The sequence below is a fragment of the Triticum dicoccoides genome, chromosome 4B, assembly GCF_002162155.2.
Source record: "Triticum dicoccoides isolate Atlit2015 ecotype Zavitan chromosome 4B, WEW_v2.0, whole genome shotgun sequence".
In the NCBI taxonomy this organism is placed as follows: Eukaryota; Viridiplantae; Streptophyta; class Magnoliopsida; order Poales; family Poaceae; genus Triticum; species Triticum dicoccoides.
Genome location: NC_041387.1, coordinates 459,265,836 through 459,278,870, shown reverse-complemented (window position 1 = coordinate 459,278,870; position 13,035 = coordinate 459,265,836). Strand labels below are relative to the sequence as shown.

At 46.3% G+C, this 13,035-nt stretch overlaps 1 protein-coding gene across 1 annotated transcript; it reads right to left on the bottom strand.

Annotated features, from left to right (window-relative positions):
- Window positions 1-232: 232 nt before the first annotated feature.
- LOC119290856 (tropinone reductase homolog At5g06060-like) lies at window positions 233-4,334 on the bottom strand. The gene is made up of 5 exons (XM_037569511.1): window positions 4,173-4,334; window positions 3,869-4,076; window positions 2,542-2,758; window positions 2,331-2,437; window positions 233-689 (listed from the first exon to the last, which is right to left on the bottom strand). Exons 1-5 carry the CDS (start codon window positions 4,274-4,276, stop codon window positions 507-509), a joined length of 819 nt encoding a protein of 272 aa, XP_037425408.1. The 5' UTR covers window positions 4,277-4,334; the 3' UTR covers window positions 233-506.
- Between the last annotated feature and the right edge of the window lie 8,701 nt (window positions 4,335-13,035).

Here is a 13,035-nt window from a genome sequence, read left to right as displayed (position 1 = left end):
GAACATGGAAGAACACTATATTTGGCTGTCCTAATGGTGGGTGCAAAACAATAGCAGCAGTTTGAACGTCGTTGTCACACCAACTTTGAATGCAAATGGATAACGTGTTGTTGCTTTTGATCCCGCGCAGTGGGAGCATTTCCCAACTGCTTCTGCATCTGATTCTCATCTGACTTTGCCTTCCACCATTGTGAGCAGGCATGATGGCTGTTGTACTAGATGGAAGAGAGTATGAATTTCAACATGCCCTGCTACAGAAAAATCAATCCAACAGCAAGGCAATTGTTTAATAAACCGAAAAATAGTTCACCACACTGAGAAATGATCGCACAATTCTGACCACAACTTTCTTCACATGGCTGATCTGAACAATGGTGAATACTCGTGGAGTCTAGATTCAAGATGACCTCAGTTTTACAGGAATATTTATTTTGGTTGCCAAGAACACAAGATATGACTGGGCTCCTGGGCAACAAAGCGAAATGTGGCCTCTTCCTTGGTAGTCTTCAAGCTGGATAGAGCCCATTGACACTCATACCTCCATCCACTGAGATCGTCTGGCCTGTTATGTAAGTGGAACCAGGCATGCAAAGAAAAGCAACCAGCGATGATACCTCTCCTGGTTCTCCGACACGCCTCAGTGGAGTTCGACTCACAACGGAGGCCTCAAATTCCTTGTTAGCCAAAAGCTGCACCAAAAACAATAGCAGAGGTTCAGGGATCAGAGTTACCATTTTCCAAGAGGTTATATGATAGGGCCCCGCCCCATGCACGAGTACGGGCAGATGTGCCAACTACAAGAGTTCATAAGCAATTGTTCTTGCACAAAAGAAGCTTCAACATGTGGCTGCAATATAATGTATTTTTTTCTATGTATACTACTATAGGACTAAGAAGAAAATTTGAGAATAACAGAATGTAGTTTTGATGTGCTTCTATACACATGTACAAATGACCATGAATGGCATCAGTTCTAATAACATTAAGAGCATATTCAAGGTGTGAGGAACTGGAGCTGCCCACAGAAAAAAAGGGAAGGAGCAAAAACAGTGTGGCTTAGCTAGTTTCAGTTGGACACTACTGCTAGCTCTCAACTTTGTGGACATTTATGTTATGTGTACCACAGTTAGCTATAGCAATTATCAACACACAGTTAGGTGGCTTATATATTCAGTATACCAGGCAATCTTCAGCAGGAATTCAGGGTCCCAACTTTAGCACGGCCACCACAAAAGGACAGCACGCCCAAATCAAGAAAAGAAATTCAGGATCCTAACATTAAACTCTCATTTTCTGAATTGCTGCAGGCATGGCTGTATATTGGTCGGTATCATTATTTTAGGACCCTGATAAGTACCGAACGTCAGGTACGAGCACATGGCAACTTCAAACGTTTTCTACGGCAGGTTTAGTGACGCGAGAATGGCAACTTTAGTTGCGAAGCATGGCAAGAAACTTGCCGTGTGTCGCTGGAAATTGCCATCCTTGCGTGACAGGAATTGCCACTGAAAAACTTCAGGGCCGGAGTGCCACGCACCTGACGTGTGGCACTTATCAATTGGGTTATTTTACCCTACTTAACAGTTTTAATCCTAACCATGCATGATTGACCCTCCCTTTAAGCAATCCTTCCTGGGTATACTTATTGTGGATTAGCGGAAGTAGATACATGATAAACCTGCTCCCCGCTACCATCTTGTGATGTGGAACCTAATACGTCAAGAGCTAAGGTATACTAAGTATAATGATTGTGAAATAAGATAATACTGATAACCAAACAGCTGCACTGTGTTCGTTCTCTGATAGTAATGACGGTACAGGCTGAAATCAACATGATTTTTGCTACCCTAAATGTAATTTGAATATAAGTGTAAGCATACTTTTTGTGATAATTTCTCTCGACTGGTCCTAAAACATGCACTTTGTTCATTCTCTGATAGTAGATGGAAGGTATAGGCTGATATCAACATGATTTTGTTACCCTACATGTACTTTTTGCGCTAATTTCATCAAGAACTGATACTAAAACATGTTTACTATCATAAATGAATCAACTTGCTCTGATCAGATACTCAACGACATAATCATATCACTATAACTAAGCACAGGTTGCGCAGCAATGCTCTCAAGAGAAATAATGCAGTTAAACACATATATGGAAGAGCGCAGTAGAATAATGCATAATTAGTCCTCAAGTCAAACAGGTAAGAAGGATAACCACGACGCAGTTAGAGTTGCTATAGTCTGCATACTACGTCACAATCATGATTCATAATATGTTCCAAATTACTGTGTAGATTTGAGAGGAATAATCAAATTGAGATCCTTACTCCTTCTGTAAGCGAAGTCGTTATGTACCATGGAGCAACAGAGTTTGTTCTTATGCCATCTTTTGCCCATTCACATGCTAGGTTCTTGGTTAACTGGTTGATGGCACCTGAACAAAACCAGTAGCTAGTTATGCATAGAAGATGTCTAAAAAATCGTAGTAGATGCTCAGGAAGTCAAAGTCACGGGCGGGTAGTGAGCTACAGTAGTTACCTTTAGTCATGGCATATAGAGTACCGCTAAATACGGCTACTAATCCACAGACAGATGATATGAAAACAATGCTGCCCAAGCCAGATGCTTTTAGAAGAGGATGTGCAAGTTGGCAAAGATGATATGCAGATTCAAGATTAGTGGCCATCAAAAAAGAGTAATCTTCAGCGGAATATTCAGTAGTTGGTTTCCTTATGTTTGTCCCCACATTGTTTACCTTAAAGAGGAAATGAAGAAAGTCAGAGCAAATTGGCACAAACAATATGCAGACCCAAGGTAAGTGGCCCTCAAAGTGAGTAAACATTTCTCGCAGAAAAAGAGTGACTAAACTTCTACAGGACATTCAGTAGTTGGTTTAATTATGTTTGTTGCTCCAATGTTTACCTTAAAGACCAAGTGAAAGAAGACGGCACAAATCTACACAAGCACTCAGGTTTTATGCAGCCTTATTAAGATAAGAAACATCATTTCATTGGGAATGTCTGTCTGCAGCGCGTTTTTGTGAAATCAACATATTATATACACTTCCATGAGAGAAAAGATATATCAACTCAAACACATGATGCTGAAAGTGAAGAAAGCTCCATAAATAAACACACGGACATGATTGATAGTGAGAGGTGGCCAGGTGGGAGTCAATGTAGTTCGCAAGCTACATCGTGCAATTGCACGGGCCAGTGGGTTTAGTACTTGACTTTGGAATTGTAGCTTAGGTGACTTCCCTCCTTAATGTTAGAGGATCCGTGGATCCTCTAACATTAAGGAGGGAAGTCACCTAAGCTACAGTGCAATCTAGTGCAAAACAAAGAAGGAAAGTCAGGGGCACTGTAGCAAATATTGTACTTACCTACTGTAGCAGGTTATGTGCGTGGTTACTGTTCATGTAAATAAATTTAAAATTAATTTTATTGCACCATAATTTTGTTTGTATGTAATTTTTGTAAATGTATATAATAGATTTGTAATTTGCAAATTAAATCAAGTCATTTTAGCCTTAATCATGTGGATGCGAAAGAGGGAAGTTAGGGAATTGTAGCTTAGGTGACTTCTCTTCTTCATGTTAGAGGATCCACTTCCCTTGACTTTCCGAGGGGCTCCGTGCTTCATTTATCTCCATTAATACTGTTTCATTTGTAGGCTGGGGAATAGTACACGGGCATTTAGGGGGTGAATTAAACTATACGTGTGTGTGCTTGACTGCAACTTACAGCAGCTGGTATTCCCAGAGAAAAATTCGATAATACAGTACTGCATTTCTGACGGATGGATGTGATCATACTAGAAACGAGAAAGAGGAGAAATGAAGATGCGACTGGTTCCAACTCACGAGGATGTTGAGCTTGCCGCCGAAGCGTTCGGCGACGTCGCCAATCAGGCGCTCCCGCTGCTCCCGGACGGAGAGGTCGCAGACGGAGGTTGTGACGCGGAAGCCCCTGGCCTCCCACTCCTTGAGGCGCTCGCCCAGCTCCGCCTCCTTCCGGGAGCAGGTGTGCACGGCCGCCCCCAGCGCCGCAAGTTCCTCCACCACCGCACGCCTGCGCATCACACGGGCTCCTCAGGTCGGCCATCGAGGGGATCTCTCGGGGTTTGGGGCGCTGCTGGTGAAGAGAAAGAGGTGTCCGAGGGGGTACCCGATCCCGCGGGTGCCGCCGGTGACGAGAGCCGTCTTGCCGTGAAGAGACCACCTTCCTGGAGCACCCGGCTGGCTCGATCCCGACGTCCCCGCCGCAGCCATCTGCCAACCACCCGCCGCTCTCTTCGGATTCTGTGCTTATCTGTTCCACGAACAGACGAGTACTGGTAGACACTTAAAAGAGCATCTCCAACAGGCGCCAAAAAAAGCTCCGCGCGTTAAAAGTTTGTTTTTTTGGCGCCGGACAGCTCCAGCAGAAGCTGTAGCGCTAAAAGTTTTTGCGCGCGCGCTGAAAAACGCTATCGCACGCGCCATATTTGGGGTGCCGGATTACGCGCGCTTCACAATTTGCACTGTCTGCTTTTTGGGCGCGCGTTTTTGGGCACCTGCTAAAGCAAAGTTGGTCCCGGCGCTTTCAAAGTGCTACAATGGCGCGCTATAATGTTTATTGGGCGCGGAATTTTTGTGCGGCTGTTGGAGATGCTCTAAGACAGTGAGGTAGTGTGCGGTCGTTTCACCTGGCGTACTTGCAGTACTCCCTCCGGTCATTTTCACCCTTCGTTTTAGATTTGTCTAAAGTCAAACTTTGCTAAGTTTAACATTCAAAAAATTTTGCTAAGTTTAATCAAATTTATATTAAAAATTCCTATCAGGCGGTGGGGGTTGCTTAAACGTCAACTGTAACAAGGTGATCATAACGACAACTTTAAGGTTCACCGGAAAGTTTGACAAGTGACCGGATAGCTCGAGAGTGGGATTTTCTCCTCCGACGATTGAGAGATATTCTTAGGGCTCTCAGTGCGACAGCGTTTATCAACGTCTGGCCAGACACAGGTGATTACGTCACGGGGATACCGAAACATGTCAACGAGAAAGAAAAACCAAACTGGTGACGGAAGCAACGGTATGGTGAGCATGGTGATGACTCAGGAGGATACCGACACACACTGCGGCGCTGAGGATATTCGTGTGTATTCGCATGAATACCCATTATTGAGCCCAAATTTTTTTAATACATAGCTGGCACCGGATGCGCCCAACAATCGCTCCCTTCTCTCGCTGACTCGCTCGTTCCCCAATCCCCACTTCCCCTGCTCGCTGATCGAGCGTCGGGCCAGGGACACAGGCACACAGCCCTAGCCTCCCAGCGACCCCCGCTCACCGAGTCACCGGCCGCCGCCACGCCCGGCCGCCCCGCCCTCAGCCGCTCAATGCCGCCAGTGCTCGCCGGCCGCCAAGCCCCAGGCCCCTCTAATCTTCACCAGGATTGACTGGGAGCTGCGCCGATCGGACTGCATCGCCGCCCCGCCCCAGCCCCGTCGGCCGCCCCTCTTCTGCTCTTCATCTGTTCATTAGTGTCAAGTCCAGTGGTCCAGTCCCAGCCGCCCATCGCCCGCCGCAGCGCCGCCCAGCCAAGGGACCAGCGGCAGTTTCTCCCCCCTGCGGTCAGGTACAGTCCTAAAGAAAACAAAGTTTCAGTTTTTTAGTTGATTCGGTTTTGCTTGCCTAATTATTGCAAGCAGTTGATTTAATTTGTAGATGCTAATTTCTTCCTTGTTTTGTTGTAATGTAGATGAAGAAGAAGAATGGAACTAGTGGTGGCAGTAGGATTCTTGCATTATGGGAAAAAGCTTCAAAAGCAAAGAAGATTGATGAAACATCTACACCGAAAGATAGTGCACCTGCATCGAGTACTTGTACCTCCTATGTTCAGCTTGAGAGCAATTTGCAATTGGCGTTAGTGCAAGCACCGGATGCGAACATGAACCGAAGAGTAGAGAAGCAACCCCAACCCCAATAGTAAAAGATGCTGAAACAAGTGATGCAGATGATTAACCAATGGAAGCAGATTTGGAGGCACTCGAACCTGATCCTGGGAAGCGGATTCCCATCTCAATGTATGCTGTCAATGACCAAGATAGAGTAAGAAGAAGATATATTAAGATGGAGCCATGTCAACCAAAGAATCATAACTTTGAGTACAAATAAAAGTGGAGTTGACCATCACTTTTGCCGTGTTTGTTTTAAAGAATTTCCATGGATTGAGTATAGTGTGACAAAAGATAGTGCTTTCTGCTTTGTTTGCTATTTGTTCAAGGATAAGGCAAAATATCCCGGTGGAGATGCATTCGTGAAGAATGGATTTAGGAACTGGAACATGAAATCGAGATTGAAGAAACATGAAGGTGAGGTTCGTAGTGCTCATGCTGAAGCTCAAGAAAAGTATGATATGTTCACTACACCACAAGCATCAATTAGGGAGTCTTTTGCTTCAAACATCTCACAAATATAAGGCTTTGTATAAGGAGTGTTTGACATGGATACTCAAATGTTTGAGATTTTTATTGCACCAAGGCTTGGCATTTAGAGGACATGATGAAAGTGAAAACTCGCTAAATAAAGGAAATTTTCATGAGCTTTTAAATCGGCTAGCTAGAAATTTTGAAGAGGTTGATAGGGTTGTTCTAAAAAATGCTCCACAGAATTGCAAGATGACTCACCATGATATACAACATGAGCTAATAAAACATTGTGCACAGGAGACTACAAAATCAGTCATTGAAGAACTTGATGGTGGCTAGTTTGCAATACTTGCAGATGAGTCTAGTGATGTGTATCAGAATGAACAGTTGCAGTTTGCTTGCGTTATGTTGATAAGAAAGGAAGGGCCACTGTAAGATTTCTTGGTCTTGATCATGTTCAAGATACTACCTCTTTGACACTTAAAGCTGCAATTGAGAAAATGCTTATGAAGTACAATTTGACCTTTGTAATGGTTCGTGGGCAAGGATATGATGGAGCTAGCAACATGAAAGGTAATGCTAATGGCCTAAAAAACTGATTATGGATGAGTCTCCTTCTACCTATTATGTTCATTGTTTTGCCCATCAACTACAGTTTAACTCTTGTTGTTGTTGCTAAAGAGAGTGGTGATTATACTTGGTTATTTCAACAACTTGCACACTTGTTAAATGCTCTTGGCATGTGTTGTAAAAAGATGAGAATGCTTCGTATAGCTCAGGCTGAGGAACTCATTGATGCACTGGAACTGGAATAAGTATAAACGGGGAGTGGGCTGAATCAGGAAATGGGTTTGGGAGGCCATGTGATACACGTTGGGGCTCTCACTTCAAAACCGTGAACCATGTAATCTCTATGTATGGTGCAATACGATGAGTCCTCATCAAGATTGGAAAAGAGTACCATGGTGCGGAGGCGCAAGCGGCTCTAAACATATTGACACCATTTCGATCATTTGAGTTTGTTTTCATGGCATAGTTGATGCAAGAAATATTTGGATACACGGATGAGTTGATAGAGCTTTGCAAAAGCAATACCAAGATATTGTTCATGCTATTGAGCTTGTTGATATCACAAAGTATCACTTGGAGGGTTTGAGGACTAATCTGGATGGGATGATTTTCTCAAAAAGGTCACATCTTTTTGTACAAAGCATAAGATCAAAATTGTTGATATGGAGGGTCCTTACTTTCCCACTGGCCAGCCTAGAAGGGGTTTATTTAATGGTGCAATGAATTACCATAACTTCAAAGTTGATATGTATGTGTGTCATTGATAGGCAAAATCAGTGAGTTGAATGGCAGATTTGATGAGGTAAACACATATCTACTTTCTTGCATGACAGCATTTTGCCCACTTCGTCTATTTGATACTTATGATCAAGAGAAATTGGTTAGGCTTGCTACAAAGTTTTATGCTAATGATTTCACAAGTGATGAACTGGCAAGACTTCCATGGCAACTAAACATGTATGTTACTCAGTGCATAGAGATGAAAGGTTTCAAAACTTGAAGAATCTGTGTGAGCTTTCAGTTATGCTTGTCGAGACAAATGAGCATGAACAATACTATATTGTTTACAAGCTTCTTAAGTTGGTATTAATTCTGCCAATAGCTATTGCTAGTGTTGAAAGGGTGTTCTCTTCAATGAACTATGTAGAATAAGCTAAGGAGCAAAATGGGTGATGATTACTTGAACAATTGTTTGGTTACATTTGTTGAGAGAGAATTCTTCAATCAAGTAAAGGATGAGGATGTCATCAATTTCTTCCAAAAAGGCGATAGAAAAGTTATATTATAAGATGGGATATCATCAATCTATCAATCAAAAGGTATTGGTGTCTTTATGTTTATGTATAATTAGTATGGTTTGATGCATTAAAAAATTACTATTGTCATACTGGTGTCTTTATAGTACATTTAGAGTAATTTTTTTTTGCAATGAATACTGTCGGTGTCAAAACCGGCGGATCTCGGGTAGGGGGTCCCGAACTGTGCGTCTAGGCGGATGGTAACAGGAGACAAGGGACACGATATTTTACCCAGGTTCGGGCCCTCTTGATGAAGGTAAAACCCTACGTCCTGCTTGATTGATATTGATATTGTGGATGTTTACAAGAGTGGATCTACCACGAGATCAAGGAGGCTAAACCCTAGAAGCTAGCCTATGGTATGATTGTAATGGTTGTTGTTGTCCTACGGACAAGAGCCATCCGGTTTATATAGACACCGGAGAGGGCTAGGGTTACATAGAGTCGGTTACAATGGTAGGAGATCTACATATCCGTATCGCCAAGCTTGCCTTCCACGCCAAGGAAAGTCCCATCCGGACACGGGACGAAGTCTTCAATCTTCTATCTTCATAGTCTTGGAGTCCGGTTGATGATGATAGTCCAGCCGATGATAGTTCGGCCGATGATGGTGTCCGGCTATCCGGACACCCCCTAATCCGGGACTCCCTCAGTAGCCCCCGAACCAGGCTTCAATGACGATAAGTCCAGTGTGTGTGTAGTCTTCGGCGTTGCAAGGCGGGTTCTCCTTCAAGTTCTACGTACCTGCCGAATAGTGTCCGGCTTCTTCATCAATGTTGCGCGTCTTGGCTTCTACGCCCAATAATGGCCTTCTTCCACGCGTCGCATGAATGTGAAAAGCCAGGGTGTCTTTTATGTTTTACCCCCTAGTTGTGCGAATAATCTGCCTATAAGGGAGGCAGGAATCCAGATCCAAATCACCATCTTCCTCCTGCAAATAGTCATCGGAGCGCTTTCGACCAAGAATCCATTCCATCATGGACCGTCAACGCGGCTCCTCTTCTCGCGCTCCCAGCCCTTTGCCAGGAGATTGGAGGAGATGCTCTATTCCGCACAACGAGCTGGTGAAGCTCCAAGCGGGGGGATATCTCCCTCCGGCCTTCATGGTTCCGGTTCGAGCCGGGCTGGCCACCTACAAAGGTGGGAAGCAAGCGGAGGTTACCCCAAATCCCAACAAAGGGGAGCGGGTATGCTTCGTCCCCTATCTGATAAGGGGGCTCAGATTTCCTGTACATCCATTCCTCCGCGGGCTCCTGGAGTTCTACGGACTCCAGCTTCATCACCTCACACCCGCCTCAATCCTGCATATTGCGGGTTACGTAGCTCTTTGCGAGCTATTCCTGGGCTTCGAGCCCCATTTCGCGCTGTGGAAGAGGTTGTTCTGCCTTGTACCCCGCTCTCACGAGGGGTCCATATATCAAGTGGGCGGCGCCGAAATATGGCGCATTGCCGGGACCGGATATCCATCCGAAACCCCTAAGAAGGCGTCCGAAGACTGGCCTTCGGAATGGTTTTATATAGAAGACGGTCCGCTGCCGGACCCTGTTCGGATCGGCCTCCCGGAGTTCAGCAATGCTCATCTGAAGAAGCGCCTTAGTTGGCGTCCGCCGAGCCCCCAACTGGAGGAAGACAAGAGCGTCCATTATTTGATGGGCCGAATAAGGTTACTGGCCCATTCCGGGTTGACCATGATTGGAGTCATGGCGACATGCATTATGCGGGGGGTGCAGCCACTACAATACAGGGGCCACCCCATGTGGGATTTCAACGGGGAGGACGATGCCACCCGTCATGGCCGCAAAGGGCCGGATTCGGTCGAAGATCTGGTGACAATCCTGTCCGGCCTGTATAAGGGGGAGAAGGAGGATTTCCTTCGGACGAACCCGTTAAATGGGTTCTCCATGAATAATCCCCGGCCTTGGGTAAGCGAACACTCTGCGTGCCCGACCCATGCTTTTTGAAACTTAAGTTTCTTATATTGTGTTCTTCTTTCGACGCAGGAGCTGTGCCGGACCATGGAGGACATGCTAAGTCCGGCTCCGCAACCCGAGGATCCAGAGAGATCCCGGGATCCAGCCTCCGAAGAGGATCCGGACATAATGGTGGAGCTAATCGACGGGGTGTTCCACCAGCTCAGCATGGACAATGCTTTAGTCGCCATCACGGCCGACTATCCCGGACTATATCCGGCTTCCCAGGTGATTGCGACCGAAGTCCTGACACCCTCATTCCGTCCTTGCTTATTTCTGACCACCGTATACGATGGCGCTGTGCAGGAGGCGCCCCTAGGGCGAGAAGCCGAGCCCGCGGTGGCTGGCCAACAAAGGCCAGTCCGGACCAGTAGGCGGAAGAGGAGCGCGGCGCGGACTGAAACGTCACCGCAAAGGTGTAGCTCACAATTCTTTATTTAGAGCGACGTTCCTAGGAAGAGTTTGAGTGCTCATGACTTTTGTAGGGAAAAAAGCATCCGCCGGACTGTAGGCGTGGAGGTTGCCAATCCAACCTTTACCAGCCAGGCTCCAGCACCTGGTCTGGAGGGGGAGGCGAGCGCAAGGCGCGAGCCGGACATTCCTCCATCGGAGGATGCTGACAGACTGTCCGCCACCAAGTCTGAGGTGGAGAGTGCCCTGAATCACAGGCGCCGCCGGACAGTATTTCGTGACGCGTGCTTCTCCCCCAAGGCGCTGAATGCCTTTAACGCGGGGGACGCGCACCTTCGTGCTGCTCAAGATGGTTTTACCAGAGCCACGGAGCAGTATGTAAAAGACATACGGGTAAGAGAATTTAATAGTTATATATGCCAGTAGCCCCCGGGACTTAAAGTAGTTATAATAACTGATTTAAGGATCATATGAAACGTAAGATCTTACCGAGAAGAATACCCAACTGTCTCAGGAGCTGCAAGAGTGCAATGCCCAACTTGAGGCCGCACTCTCTGGCACAGGAGGAAACACAGGGACCTCTCCTAGTAACGCATTATTTTAGAAAGATAAGTAGCGTTTGGCCTTTGCGCAAGTCTAAAAAATGACGTTGCAGGTACTGCCGGACAAGATCCGGACAGGCAAGAACTTCTGCGCCAACTAAAGGCTGGCGAGAGGGTGCTGCATAAGGTGCAGCATGAAAGGAACAAGCTACAGGATTCCCATGCCCAGCTTGGAGAAGAGCTGAAAGGCGTTCGGGCCGAGCTGTCGCGCTCCGTTAAGGAGAATCAGCGGCTTCGTCGCGGCATCTATAGTAAGTGCTTGAGCGAACTCCTTTGAAAAGAAGAGTTCGGCGAGGAAGTCAATTTTACAGAATATGTCTGCAGGTATGCTCACAGGTCTCCCTACAGAGGAGATGCCCGTATCAACGGGTGATAAACTTCCCGAATTGTTGCAGCTGATCGAACGAGTTCGGCAGGCAATGAGCGGCGTCATCCAGGCTTTATGGCCAGCCTTCTCCTTACCCGAGGGTCTTGGGGAGCTTGCGGAGAAGCTTCAGGGAGTGCGGCAGCGCTTCCATTTATGGAAGATTTCGGCCTGCCACCAAGGTGCCAGGGAGGCCTGGGCCATGGTAAAGACGCGGTACAAGAAGGCGGATCCCAACCACATGGCCGAAGTCGGACCTGTGGGGCCCGATGGGAAGGAGATCCCTGTGAGTTTAGTGTACGGCCAAGTAGAGCTAGCCGCGAAATTTTCCCAACAGGACTGTAAATTAGACAACCTGTTAGACGGGATTGAGGAAGAATACAATCAGTTGAGTTGACAATGTATTATAAAATGACATATAAAATGCCTTCTAGCCGGATTGTAGATCGTTTGTCTTTGCCGACCTTTTCGCTTCGACCTCGGGACCCTAGAGTCCGGAGTGTGTCCGAATACCTTCTTGGTTATGAAACAACCGGGGTATGCATGGAGACCAGGCGTAGGGGTCATTAGTGCTTTATCAGACAAGTGCCCAACTAGTTATGTTATATTACATGGGTAGTAAGAAACATCTTCCAGGGAGAATAGTTCTGTTAAGGGTTCCTTTCCTCTGGGTGTGGCATGCCGTAAAGTGCATGTCCGGACTACGAAAAAAGCAGAAAAACATCTGGGGGCAGATAAATAAGTGGATAAAAAATCATCTTTTAAGTCACCGACCGAATATTCCCTTAAGAACGCTAGCTTTTGGCTTCACCCAGTCTGAGGTACACATCCGGCTGACCCGGCAGTAATAATCGCAGAGGTGCTCCCTTTACCTCCTAGCCGAACAATCGGGAACGTAGGGGTAAGCACAGGAGCCAGGCAACCCAGCTTGGCCAAAACTTAAGTCATATCGATGCATATAATGGTGAATAAAAGGTACATGTGGAGGCTTGACACATGTGCTGGGCATGAAGCCCTTATAATTAAGCTTCTGGTAAAGAAGCCCCCAGGTATATTGAGTGCGGATAGCACATCAATTGCGTGCGAACGATGCGCAAGCAGGCCTTTTAAGGCTTTGATGAGTAGGGTTGAGAAGAAAAAGATAAACAAAAGGCAGCTGAAATAAAAAAAAATTTGGACGGGGGGAAAGGGACAAACTCTTAGTCCGGCGCTAGGCATAGAATCTTCGGAGGCGGGCTGCGTTCCATGGGTTCGGCTCGAGTCGGTTATCCGACGCATTTCGTAGACGGTACGCTCCGCCGGTCAAGACTTGATCAATGATGAAGGGGCCTTCCCATTTGGGCTTGAGCTTGTCCTTTTTCTTGTCCAGCAGGCGTAGAACCAGTTCGCCAACGTTGTAAGTC

Bases quoted from the DNA above. Each gene is read 5' to 3' on its own strand.
- LOC119290856 (XM_037569511.1), bottom strand. From the start codon at position 4,276: ATGGCTGCGGCGGGGACGTCGGGATCGAGCCAGCCGGGTGCTCCAGGA. The intron at 2,438-2,541 runs GTAACTACTGTA...GGTTTTGTTCAG, and splicing joins TCTATATGCCATGACTAAAG to GTGCCATCAACCAGTTAACC. The intron at 690-2,330 runs GTAAGGATCTCA...TTTTTGGTGCAG, and splicing joins CGACTTCGCTTACAGAAGGA to CTTTTGGCTAACAAGGAATT.